This window comes from Oncorhynchus clarkii, chromosome 2, assembly GCF_045791955.1.
Source record: "Oncorhynchus clarkii lewisi isolate Uvic-CL-2024 chromosome 2, UVic_Ocla_1.0, whole genome shotgun sequence".
Lineage (NCBI taxonomy): Eukaryota > Metazoa > Chordata > Actinopteri > Salmoniformes > Salmonidae > Oncorhynchus > Oncorhynchus clarkii.
Window position 1 is genome coordinate 29,104,066 of NC_092148.1, and position 14,041 is coordinate 29,118,106.

The window sequence follows — 14,041 nt, forward strand, 5'->3', positions numbered from 1 at the left end:
TGTTGACTGGCCCTCGCTTAATATTCGTCGCCAAACCCACTGGCTCCAGGTCATCTATAAGTCTTTGCTAGGTAATGCCCCGCCTTATCTCAGCTCACTGGTCACCATAGCAGCACCCACCCGTAGCACGCGCTCCAGCAGGTATATTTCACTGGTCACCCCCAAAGCCAATTCCTCCTTTGGCTGCCTCTCCTTCCAGTTCTCTGCTGCCAATGACTGGAACGAACTGCAGCTGGAGACGCATATCTCCCTCACTGACTTTAAGCACCAGCTGTCAGAGCAGCTCACAGATCACTGCACCTGTACACAGCCCATCTGTAAATAGCCCATCCAACTACCTCATCCCCATACTGTTATTTATTTTATTTATTTTTTCTTTGCACCCCAGTAGCTGTACTTGCACACTCATCTTCTGCACATCTATCACTCCAGTGTTTAATATCTATATTGTAATTATTTTGCCCCTATGCCTATTTATTGCCTTACCTCCCTTATCGTACCTCATTTGCACACACTGTATATTGACTTTTTCTATTGAATTATTGACTGTATGTTTGTTTATTCCATGTGTAACTCTGTGTTGTTGTTTGTGTCGCACTGCTTTGCTTTATCTTGGCCAGGCCACAGTTCTAAATGAGAACTTGTTCTCAACTAGCCTACCTGGTTAAATAAAGGTGAAATAAAAATGTAATTAAAAGCACAGTCTCCTCTAAACGTTTGATGTTGAGATGTGTCTGTTACTTGAATTCTGTGAAGCATTTATTTGGATTGCAATTTCTGAGGCTGGTAACTCTAATAAGCATATCCTCTGCAGCAAAGGTAACTCTGGGCCTTCCATTCTTGTGGCGGTCCTCATGAGAGCCAGTTTCCTCATAGCGCTTGATGGTTTTTGCTACTGCATTTGAAATTTTCAACGTTCTTGACATTTTTTGTATTGGCTGATCTTCATGTCTTCAATGAAAGATAGACTGTCGTTTCTCTTTGCTTAATTGAGCTGTTCTTGCCATAATATGGACTTGGTCTTTTACCAAATAAGGATATCTTCTGTCACAACACAACTTGTCACAACACAACTGATTGGCTCAAACACATTAAGAAGTAAAGAAATTCCACAAATTCACTTTAATAAGGTACACCTGACTACCTCATGAAGCTGGTTGAGAGAATGCCAAGAGTGTGCAAAGCTGTCATCAAGGCAAATGGTGGCTACTTTGAAAAGTCTGAAATATCAAATATATATGGACACTTCTTTGGTTACTACATGATTCCATATGTGTTATTTCATAGTTTTGATGTCTTCACTGTTATTCTACAATGTAGAAAATATTTAAAAAATAAGAAAAACCCTTGAATGAGTAGGTGTTCTAAAACCTTTGGTCGGTAGTGTATGTCTTAAGAAATTTATATGGCATGTATTTATCAACCTCAACCTTTCTCGACCTTGAAGGTAACTGAGCCTTTCTTTGTCTGAGCTTAACTTTTAATCACTATCGTTGTGTACATATGTTAAAGATTTCTCTCATTTCTCCCTCCTTCTCCCTTGTTCAGACCCTCCCATGATCACAGACGTGAAGAACATGCCAGTCCAGCTGGGCAAAACGGCCATTTTGCGCTGTGAGGCCATGGCAGTACCCACGGCCTCCTTTGAGTGGTACAGAGATGACCGCAGGTAAGAAAAATACCTCCTCCTTCTCCTTTTCCTTCACTTTTTCTCTAATAGGACGGTTTTGCTAGCACAGGCTGGAATATGTTCCAGGATTCATCCAATGGCATTGAGGAGTATACCACCTCAGTCACCGGCTTCATAAATAAGTGCATCGACGATGTCGACCCCACAGTGACCATACGTACATATCCCAACCAAAATGAATAGATTACAGGCAACATCCGCACTGAGCTAAAGGCTAGAGCTGCTGGACGCTTATAAGAAATCCTGCTATGCCCTCAGACGAACCATAAAACAGGCAAAGCTTCAATACAGGACAAAGATTTAATCCTACTACACCGGCTCTGATGCTTGTCGGATGTGGTGCGAGCCTACCAGACGGGCCTTCTATGCTCGCATCGAGGCAAGCAACAGTGAAGCATGCATGAGAGCACCAGCTGTTCAGGATGACTGTGTGATCACGCTCTCCGTAACCGATGTGAGCAAGAACTTTAAACTGGTCAACATGTAGGTTGCATCACCGCCTGGTATAAAAACTGCTGGGGCCAAGCTTCCTGCCATCCAGGACCTATATACTAGGCGGTGTCGGAGGAAGCCCCGAAAAATTAACAAAGACTCCAGTCACCCAAGTCATGGACATTTCTCTCTGCTACCGCACGATAAGCGGTAACGCAGCACCAAGTCTAGGTCCAAAAGGCTCCATAACAGCTTCTACCCCCAAGCCATAAGTCTGCCAAACAACTAATCAAATAGCTACCCGTACTATTTGCTTTGACCCCTCCCCCCCACACACTGCTGCTACTCGCTGTTTATTATCTATGCATAGTCACTTTACACCTACCCTAATGTACAAATTGCCTAGTAAATATTTTCTTAACTCTATTTTCTTAAAACTGCATTGTTGGTTAAGGGCTTGTAAGTAAGCATTTCACGGTAAGGCCTGTTGTATTTGGCGCATGTGATAAATAACATTTGATTTGATTTGATTTAATAGGTTAGGTAGATTTTTTTCCTTTATTGCTAACACATCCAATGGGGCACACCGGGAAGTATTGTAGGTTTAAGTGCTGTTAGATTTGTATTGGAATTGTCAGGTAAGGTAGTGACAGAGTGGAGGGGGAATGTGTTTTTCTGAGATCTCTGGGGAGAATATAGTAACCATTTCCCGCTAAGAGGTGTGATTTAATGTTCTCTCTCGATGGCAAAGGATTGGATTGTAATGAGTAATATGGTAAAAACTCAGCTCTGTATTGGTAACACTTATCCAATCCTTTCAAATATAATCAAAATACCATGGGAGAGAGAGAGAGAAAAAGAGAGTGTGTGTGTGTGAGAGAGAGAGAGAGAGAGAGAGAGAGAGAGAGAGAGAGAGAGAGAGAGAGAGAACGCACTCTAATAGGGCACACTAGAGTATTGTAGATTTAATTGCTGTTAGATTTTGACTATTAGAATTGTCAGGTGAGGTAGTGACAGAGATGAGGGGGCTTGTAAGTAAGCCTTTCACGGTAAGGTCTACACTTGTTGTATTTGGCGCATGTGACAAATAACATTTGATTTGATAGTTTAGGTAGATTCTTTCCAGTATTGGTAACACATTCTTTCAGATATAAAGTTATTTCTCTCTCTCCCTCTCTCCGTCTGTCGCTCTCCCACCCCCCCACTCTACCCCTCTTTCTCTATCTACCTCCCCCCTCTCTCTCTGCCTCGCCCTCTCTCTCTATCTCGCCCAACTCGCTCCCTCTCTCCCTTCTCTCTCTCTCTCTCTCTGTATCAGGCCGGTAGAGAACGACAATACTCTGAGGATCAAGAACGAGAAGACGCGCTCACTGCTGCTCTTCACCAACGTGACGGACAAACACTTTGGCAACTACACCTGTTTTGCCTCCAACAGGCTGGGAGCCTCCAACGCCAGCATGCTGCTCTTCCGTGAGTCTCTTAAAGCATTCACACAAATACACACATACTTAAGCATGCATACGTACACACAGCTAGCCACATGCAAGCACACACTCATGCATGCATACCACAGGAGGTTGGTGGCACCTGGATTGGGGGGGACGGGCTTGTGGTAATAACTGGAGAAGACTGAGTGGAATGGGTTCAAATACATCAAACCCATGGTTTGCATGTGTTTGATGCCATTCCATTTGCTCCTTTCCAGACATTATTATGAGCTGTCCTCCCCTCAGCAGCCTCCTGTGATGCATACACACACAGACGTCCATACATGTGTCTAAGCTCATTCTACTTCACTCAATCACACAAGTAGTCAAATGTGCATGCACACATACTTAGAGAAGCAAACCAATGCAAACATACACCTAGTCACACACTGCATTGCCCCATCCCCATCTCTCTTCCTTTCCCTGCTCACGGTGTTGGATCTCCTCATCCCCCTCCCTCCTTCCCCAATCCCTCCTTCCGTCTTTCCATCTCTTTATTCGCCACCCCATTACACCAAAGAGCTTTTCTCCTCCATTTCTCCCTCTGTCCTGTCCTGTTCTGCTACCCCAGGAAGTTGTCGTTTCTCTCCTTCTCGCTCCTCCCGTCTCGCATTAGCCCTCCCCAATGAGCGATTTCCAACACTGTGTTCTCTCTCTCCCTCTATCCCACCCTCTCTCCCGCCTTCCACACTCTGCCAGCTTAAGTGAGCCCCTTCATCTCCTCCCTTTCTCCTCTTGTATTCCCTCATTCTGCTGTTCTCTCGGCAAGTCTCCCTCCAATGACTCACCCCCAGCCAGTCAGTCTCATACATCCTTCTGCTCCGCCTTGCTCCATTCCCTCCATTCCGCCTGCCTCTGTGTCTTATCTCTCCCATCATTTGTCCTTCTCCTCTCCTCTTTTACCTAATCTTCATCATTATAAATCATTCACCATCAATCTTTCATCATTATAACAAGCTGGGTCTGAACCGTCTATACGAATGGGACACAGACTGAAAATCAAACCACTCGGACTAATATCAGATCGCTTCGGGGATGGTTTTACTCTCTGTCCATGTCATTGCACTCAGACTTCATTTCTATCCCAAAATGTTTGACCTCTTTTTACTTGTAGCTTACGTTTTCTCTGGTTGTTTCCTTTTTCCCTTACGAATTCTTCTCCACTCTTTCTTCCCTCGGTTTCCTCTCTCCTTCCGGTGCCTGTCCTTCTCTCCCGGGCCCCGTGCCGCAGGGCCGGGAGCCGTGTACGGGCGAGGCGTGGCCGTCAACGTGGGGGTGAGTGCGGGCGTCGGCTTCTGGCTTTGCCTCTCTGTCTCTCTCCTGATGAAGGTCTAAGAGCTTTTCCTGGAAGTCCCGTCCCGCCTGCGGAAGGAAGAAGGAATTTCTTTAATTACGAACCCATCACTGTGAAACAAAAATGATATGCATTATTCCAGGAGCCATTGACGCATCGCATCTCACACCCACACCAACTCCCCCATATTCCTCACCCCACTACCTCCCCCCTTGCTACCTATATTGCCACTATCACCATTATTGCCACTATCACCACCATGCTGTTTCCAATGAGGGTCACATTGGTGATGTCTATGATGTCTGTGTTTATTAAGAATGATAATTGTGATGATGATGATGATGAAAACAGATATTTAACACCAGAATAATACTATTATAAATCTAAATGATGACTGATCTACACTACTGTTGGTCTCATAGACATTTGAAGACTAGGAGTAACAACACTCCTACTTATGGTTGGAACTACTCTATAATAACAATGATTAGTTATTATGATGAGGGTCACGTGACCTTGTTGAAAGCTGTCCATTGGCCCGTTGGCCCTGTGACATTTGACCCTATGATCACACAAGTACCGTTTTCTTTTGTTTTTAACCGTGTGGCAGTGTATAGGACGCGGCTGCTACGATTGATGTCAAAACACACATGAAGGGTGGGTGGTGGGGGGTTCTATATAGTCTTTGCCCTTCTAGTGCATCCTTTTGGGATCGCAACCAAGACGAAGCACGTGAGAAGCCCTCCCCCCTCATCGTTAAGGTGGTTTGTGCTCTGTCTCGTGTGTAAATATAATGCAGTACAGAAGCCATGCCGTTACTAGAGGCAGTCTATCCACATCCAACCCTCCCATTGGCAGTGGCTAATGTGGATCTTAATAAAATATCCTAATAAAATATCCAGCAAAATGACATTACCCATCAGCCTCTATTACAGTTTTCATAACCAGGAAGGGACTGTAGAAATAACAATCGTGTCTCCTGCTTTGAAGGCGTTGACCAGTCATCCTCCTTCCTTGTCGCTTGTTGATAGCATGTACCGGTTAGAGATGTTCCTGTCGTGAAACCTCCCTCCCACTCCCCCTCCTCCCCTGCACTGTGTCCGTTTTACTCTGCAAGGTTAAACTGCTATAACTTTTTTGGTGTTGATAATAATACTGATGATGTTAATAAGTATTTAAATAAATATGAAAAGTAATTCCATGTGAGAAAAAAAAAAGAACACATACTACTCCAGAGCTCATGACGAGCCGTGTGTGCAAAAACATATTTTGTACTTAATCCCTCGGAGAAATCGCACTCGTTGAACTGAACGACAACGACAAAAGACGAAGTTGTCAGGTTTTCAAGTTGTGCTCTTTTTGACAAGGATTTTAAAAACACATGGAAGTTGATCCCGAGGGAGTCTTTTCATCCAAAAGAGTCCACAGTCAATGAAATGTAATATCGTTTGTAAACGTGTCTGTATTAAAACCTTTGTTTTCATGCTGTTAACTGTATAATACATGTTACACATATTACATATATTCAACCAGCTTCCATAGCGTGTCACTCTCCAGACAGACCAGCTCCATCGATAAATGATTTAAAGCGATGTATGTAAAGCAGCGTCCCTGTAAGTCAGTCAGCCCCTGTATGGCAGGACAGGCACACCAGGAGATAAAGATGTAATTAGCCATTACCTGTGGCTGGATAAGCGACAGGGCCTACACTCTCCCCTTCCCCCGGTGTCCTTCCCGCCAGCCATGGACAGGCCCCATAAATCACGTTCAATCCTGGCCCTGACAGCATCCTCCTCAAGGACACCCTCGTCCCTGTAAAGCAGACGCGGCGTGTCCTCACAAACCACCACACCTGGGCCCTGATTGAACCCCCCCAGGGTTCAATTATCCAGCCACTTTACCTGCACAGATCAACCACTGAGACGTGTGCTATGAGGCTCGATGACACCCCAACTACCCATCCGCTGACTCTCTGTCATGTCCTGCTGTGTCTATGTCTATATGCAAACTTCCCCATAGTGAGCCAACCTGAATGGAGAGGTTGGCTCACACTAGCAACTAGCTGACTACCCACAATTCCTGTGACCTTACAGGAATATGCAGCATCCGTATTCAGTATTCTGCAAATAGCTGTCATCTTTTTTTGTTTGATTTAATTTTAACCAGCAACATACCTGCTAACTAAGATATAGGAGAGGCATCCAATCTGGTTAATCTGTGCTATGATAGTGAACGTTGCCCCTAACAATCTATTCAAGAATGGAACTGTTTTAGTAATACTATTGTATGAAGTGTGCTAATATATGAAGAGATGTGAAGCCCTAGCAAGAGTGAATGTCCCCTTTAGCAGGAGGCTAGTCAATGAAAACCTGTTTGTCTCACTGAATATAGTGTGAGACGTGTTCTGTTGATGCCCGTTGCTCTATGCAATGTAGTCAGTCACTGGTATGTCTGAAGGGCAACAGACAGACCCACTTGTGTTCATCTTGTTTTGCTCAGACTCACAGGACATTGATTGGTATCGATTTTCAAGCACAAGAGCAGGTTGTTTTGGTCAGTGATTCTGTTTTTCCTTCTTTGTCGTTTTCTCTCACTCACGCTGTCTTTCTGTCTGTCTTCTCTCTTTCACATATTCTGTCTCATGTCAGCACCCAGCTCAATTTTATCAGTGGAATAAACTTCTGTATGTACATACTCTGTCCTTGAAGAAAAAACAAAAAGAAAATAACAAAAAAAAATAACAAAAACATACTGTCATGTTTCTCAATGTGGGTTTGAAAAAAAGCATGTAAATGTTCGTTTTGGGGGGACTTTGAAAAAAAAAAAAAAGCTGTATCTTGTGTTTGGGCTTTAGGCTGGGGGAAAGGCTGGGAGATGTGCTTTTAAGTTCATGCAATGGAGGGCGATATGTATGGTGGGCATTTGTAATAACCCCAAATGAGTTTGAGTGTCTCCGTGAGTTAAATGTGAAAGTTAATCAGACTCTGTGTGGTGCAGAGGACTGGAAATGGGAAAAGGAAGGATGCAGCAAATGCACTTCCTTGATGGACAGTGGGAAGAAGCCCAGACTGGTACAGACAAAGCTCTGAGGCAGAGGGAGATGGGATGACTCTGACCAGACAGTGAACTCTCCATAGGGGAGAACGAGAAAAGACAGGGAAGACACTTGATAGGATAGCAGCTCAGATAGCATTCCTAAAATTACCGTATCGTCGTCCCTCCTGATCTGCTAGCCTATCAAGCGAGCGCTTTACACTTTAATGAGATGGTGTGGTGTCATGTAGCTTGACCTGTAATTACAGCACAGAGACATACTGTATGATTCCAATGGTCGTAAGTGGTGCATTCACATGTGGTTGATCACCCCCAACAATTGGGGGGGGGGGGGGATGCTAATTCTACGGGCACCACTCGAGCATTGCTAAGCAGCACTTTTTGGCTTAGGTTGATGTACATAATATAAACGAACTTGCTTCATTTATATATTAGATTATTTAAATGTTTTGAAGAAAATTATAACCATATTTGGGTGGTGTGTTTTTTTTATTTATGAGTGACGAGTCTGGTAGTATATGAAAATACAGTGGTAGAGTAGCAGTAGAAGCTAGATAACTATACACCCAGTCACCGTTTGAATGTACTCGTTTTTGTGTTAGATCCTGAAACGCTATAACCACTATATTCCCACATCGAACACTTCCTCAACACACTTTCAGTTCCAAATGCAATGGTTAATCGATACATTGGACTGGATCGCATGAAATAGAGCAATTTCTCCCCAGAGTCACTTTACAAGGGCCCAAAGACATAATTGTCAAGTGTCTATAGTAAGGCCTTAGAATAAAGAGCATAATTTATCATGCCTTGATACAAGACACCCCTAATTGCACATTGATTTTCTCCCCATCTCCGAAACAATTTGGCCGAGCTATATTGTCAACTAAGGTAACTATGTGTTTAGAGAACATACAATGAAGAATGAGTCATTCGTCTTACTTTCATGTCAGTTGAAAGAGTAGCTAGTCAAGGCGCATTTTTGTTCTTTCTGATAATGAGATGTCTAACAATTGTCTGTATAATGGCACCTTCTAGTACATTATATTTTATTACTGTACTCAATTAAATGATTGATACCAAATGTTAATTTTGGAAATGTCAGTACCTATCGATACTGTGTATCTAGAGGCTTATGTCTGACAAACACAGCCGACTCTTTAGTAGGAGTAGAGTCTAGAACGATAGGATGTACAATAGAACAAGACGAGATAAAGGGGAATAGAACCGTAGCCATGATAGTATTTGGTCAATATTCAACTAACATGATAAATTATCAGAAATATGTCAGATTTTCAGTACCGGTACTATGTATCGGTTATACACAAGAAGATATGTCTTATTGAGGGACAGACTCATTGATATATAAATGATTTCCTTAGTACCGGCCAGGTCTCTCCAGCTTTTGTCCTTCACACAATAGCCCACTAGTTAGATAACAATGTGTTATCCTAATGATCTATAGTTCACCAGCTATTCTAAAGGCCTGTTCAATTCTTATGAGCAGAGTCAACGTTGCGAGTGTATTTAAGCTCCAGTAGATTTCCATTAGCTGTACTAATGAGTGCATCGATACACAACATGCTGGACTGAGGTGAGCTACATGATGGAAACAGGTCATTATTAGATAAACATGCTGACTAAATGTTGCCAAGCAGAGGAAGTGATATTTGCCTTGACTCACTGAGGGCTAAGCTTGGAAGTTGAATGAGGTAGCTAGGTCATATAGTAAGTTGGTAGTAGTTGAATTGATAGACACACAAGGACAGAATTGATTGAGCAAAAAGATACATTTATGTAGATAGGTGGATATTTTGTTAGTTTATCATTTCTATTCTGAATTCTAATTAGGATATATTATTATTCATGTAAAACATTGACAGTATTTGTTTGTGTGGATAGTGGGTTAAAGTAATACTTGTGAGCCACATAGGCAAGAGCAGCAGTCACTTACTCCCACCTCCATCCACACAGATAGGCCGGCACTACAGCTGGTTGCTTGTCAACCACCCTCTCCTCACTAAGAATGTAGCTAGTGGATAATTAACAGTGTACCAGTGTTGGTCCATCCACAGCTGGAATAACAGAGAGTCTGCACACTACCAGGCAACAATGGAGGCGCCCACCAGCCGGCCTCCTTAGTCATGGGGTGGCAGGTAGCCTAGTGGTTAGAGTGTTGGACTAGTAACCAAAAGGTTGCAAGATTGAATCCCTCAGCTGACAAGGTAAAAACCTGTCATTCTGCCCCTGAACAAGGCAGTTAACCCATTGTTCCTAGGCTGTCATTGAAAATAAAATGTGTTCTTAACTGACTTGCCTAGTTAAATAAAGGTAATAAATAAATAAATTAGAAGCCTGCCTAACATCTCCAATGCTGAGTGCCCCATTACTTGGCCTTTGTGAGTCACCAGCACAAACCTGCCATTTGGCCAGTCAATCAGCTGGGTAAATATTGGTTGCCGTGGCGAAAACTGACAATGGAACTATATTTCTTTCTTGTCGAATGACAGCATCAAGTGATGTTCTGGCGTGTGTTCATATGATAAAATGGGAGAGAACCTGTACGGTGTGATTAAGTCGCAAACTGTCTGAGACTGTCCTATTAATGTGAGATGTATAGATTTGAATTTATGACACAATATACGATTGGGTTGTCATGACACTGTTGTTTCACCAGAGCAATTTTGAAACTTCTGGGGAAAAAATGACAATCAGGTAATAACAATGCACAAAGACAAATGTCATTTTTATCAGTGCGAGAACTAATAACAAATATTAGGGTGTCTTAGGTGTCCAATGCAATTCAGTGGATGAGTCTACTCTAGAATGCTTGGTTAGTGTTTGCAGACATCTTATGGAGATGTCATGCCCATCTCTCTCTCTCTCGTTGCCCCTCTGGCCCACGTCCTTCTCCATCTCCTTTCCTTCTCTGTGGAGAAAACCTGGCTCCTGTGCCCCCCCCCCCTCTATGCCAATCCCGCTGCCTGCTGCCTTGCCACCTCTCTGTAGGCCAGGTTCCCACCCTGGTAAATCTGTGTTATTGATTTGTGAGTGTGTGTGTCCGTGTGTGTGTGTGTGTGTGGATTATCTGACCTTCACATGGCAGGCATGTTGGTTTCAATCTACCCCTGGACCTCAACATTATTATTTCTGTCTGTGTTGACTTTTCAAGATTGCATCGATATAACATACTGAACAAAGCAAAGGAACACGAGCAGCATCGTCTTCCATCTTGACATATTTTCTGTGCGGTGAAGCGATGTTGATTAGGATGACTCTTTTGGTTCATTTGATCTCCGTTCTGTCTCTGTTTCTGTCATATCTATGTGAGTGGACTGTTTTTTCTCTCCAAATCTATAGAAGTGGAGTTTAAAAAAAAAAGAAAATAAAATATATCAGAGGAAGAAAAAAAATAAACAAATAATGTTGTTTTTAACAGAACTCTGTATGAGTGGTTGATTGTTGTCGTTGTTTAAACTTTTCACCTGATGCTTGATGTCAAGTTGTACATTGTTTTTTTTGAATAGGAGTAAATCAAGAGGATATCTAAATGCAGAGGAAAACAGACAGCTGAAAATATAATACCTTAGTACATAATCAATATGACCTTAAAGTTCCATTAGATTGCTGTAAATTATTTACACACTTTCAACGGGAGTAAAGATCACTGAGAGATGGATGGAAGCGGCAGTTTACTAATACATGTCAGAAACAGTTGCCAAATGTTATGCTAATGTTTCTGTTGAGGTGCACAGAGTAGGTCAGTCCCCACTTCTCTTGTTTATGATAATGTAGAACATATTTAATCCAGTGAAAGGGGCTATAAGAGGGTTAGGCTGTTTGTTTCCATTTCAGTCAAACTGCTTCTGGCTGTGAGTGGTACGGGTTTGGGGGTCAACTTTTGGGTGAGGTCAAAAATGTGGTTAATACTAGGTGGACAGCGGAGTCAAAGTAACTCGGAGCGTATTTTCTAAACTATTTACCTAAACATTGATGACGATGAGTCGCACCCCTCATATCCGAAAGTATCCTAAACACGCAGTATGACATACTGCACTATTCATCAGAATATATGTAAACCATACAAGAACTGCTCTTCTTACAAAAACGTTCAGAATAAAAAATAAAATAAACTTTTTGCACATGAAACTAATTCCAGCTTTAATGATGGTTTGCTAGTACTTTTCAAAGTAAACAAATTCATTTTAAATGAGATAGAATCTCAAACATTGACATTGTATTCTTCACACAGTAACCACTTTGTTGGTAAGTAATTAGCTAGCTGACATTCTGTCCAATGAGCACCTTATCATTGTGAAATAGACTGATGGTTCTGGCGTTGTTTGTGACTGTAGACTGCCTTTTGCTTACTGTTGCAGACATCAAGAGCGAGGCCTATTTGTCTGTAAGACATAGACTCGTGTCGTCTCTGACGTAACAGGCGCTGAGAATTTGTCTTGTTTTGGAGCGTGGCCTATTAATGGAACATTGGAACAATAATGAAGCGACAAAAAAAAAAAACAAGCTGACATCTCGTTGTCTTCGGAGGGAGGCTTGACATTCAAAGACACTGTTGGAGCAGTCCTTTCACCACTGAAGTTTGTAATGAGAAACGCATGACAAACAACCTGGACCTGTGCGTGCTTCTGTCGATAGCAGGCCCAATACCAGGGCAGTGTCTTCCAATCATACTAGGATGCAAATAATCTCACAAATACATGTTTTATGTTTATGATGTTTCAGCATATTCAGTGTCATAATTCATACTTATTATACAATATCCCTGAGCATATTACAGTGTATATAGATTTACCTAATTGCATAAATTCTGCCTTTCTGTTTTGACTTCCATTCTTGCAATAACAAGACTCCTGTTGACAACACTAATGATCTAATTACTTTCAGAAGTCTATAGAGTCATGAGTTGTTTGTTTGTCGAGATAAGAGGACTAAATCTGATTAGTCAGGGAGAAAGTCACTCCAACTCTCTCATTTTGACTTTAATAAAATACTGTGATCATCTCCAAATACACCTCAACATCATGGGCAAGCTTTGGGGCAAATGCCTTTGAACTGAAGGTCTTGGTGTTTTTGTTTTGTTTTGTTACCTTGATAAGGAAGCATTCACTGGCTGCGCCCTCACTCAGCCCCGTTATGGATGGTAACGACAGAGAGGTTAAACGTGAGAGCGAGGGGACAGCACAAAGCTCATTGTCCTGGGTAAGACAAACACATTTGCCTGGTCCCAAATCTGTTTGTGCTATCTTGACAACTCATATGGCCGTTGCTTGGCATGATAATGACCATAGGATTAAGCATTAAAGGCTAAGAACTAGCTCTGATAAGAAATGAACACATCTGCCTTTATTCTTGGAATGTCTTATTGTAACTCATTAGAGTTTCTCATAATTTTTGATGTCTTTGTTGGTATTGCTGTTGTTGTTGTCATTGTTGTAATTGTCTCTCATTTGTATCCTTTGAGAATTTGTTTGAACCCAAACAGTTAGCAGGGAGGCAATTCAATTTAAACTAGTGGGCTATGCATCACCATAAAGAAGCCTAACCAAGCTCAAATCTATAAAAATTCTAGCCACATGGAAATTTCCTTTCAGTTCATCTTTTTGCCTGAGTGGTTTCGTGACAGATCCAGATATAATCACCCCGGCACAATGCATTGTGGATTCTATTGATCTTTGCAGGGAATTGAAACTCACCACAGAACAAGGCAAAGAGGGATCGTGAAATGATTATGTGCAAACCCCTCATGCGAAAGAGAAGGTTCCTCCCAGGGTTTCTCCAGTGGGGTGCACGTTACAAAGTCCTGCACCATTTACAGAACCATGAGTGTGTTGTTTGGCCACAACTGCATTACCAACATGGCCTGAATATGTCGTAGTAGTTATACTGTATGTCATATTTCACTATGGTTAAATGTCAACAATCTGACATATTTCTAACGAGCGGCAGGTAGCCTAGTGGTTAAGAGCATTGGGCCAGTAACTGAAAGGTTGCCGGTTTGAATCCCTGAGCCAACAAAAAAATATACTGTTGTGCCCTTGAGCAAAGCACTTAATCCTAATTTCT

At 42.3% G+C, this 14,041-nt stretch overlaps 1 protein-coding gene across 4 annotated transcripts in view; it reads left to right on the forward strand.

The window, feature by feature from the left end:
- Positions 1 to 7,650, forward strand: part of LOC139366273 (igLON family member 5-like) — a 145,332-nt gene extending 137,682 nt beyond the window's left edge. For all 4 annotated transcript variants that reach the window (XM_071103576.1, XM_071103585.1, XM_071103568.1 and 1 more), the window contains 3 exons: positions 1,549 to 1,669; positions 3,441 to 3,592; positions 4,841 to 7,650. In XM_071103576.1, the coding sequence (XP_070959677.1) occupies positions 1,549 to 1,669; positions 3,441 to 3,592; positions 4,841 to 4,944 (377 nt within the window). In that variant the 3' untranslated portion in view covers positions 4,945 to 7,650. The remainder of the gene's footprint in view (positions 1 to 1,548; positions 1,670 to 3,440; positions 3,593 to 4,840) is intronic.
- Positions 7,651 to 14,041: the final 6,391 nt, after the last annotated feature.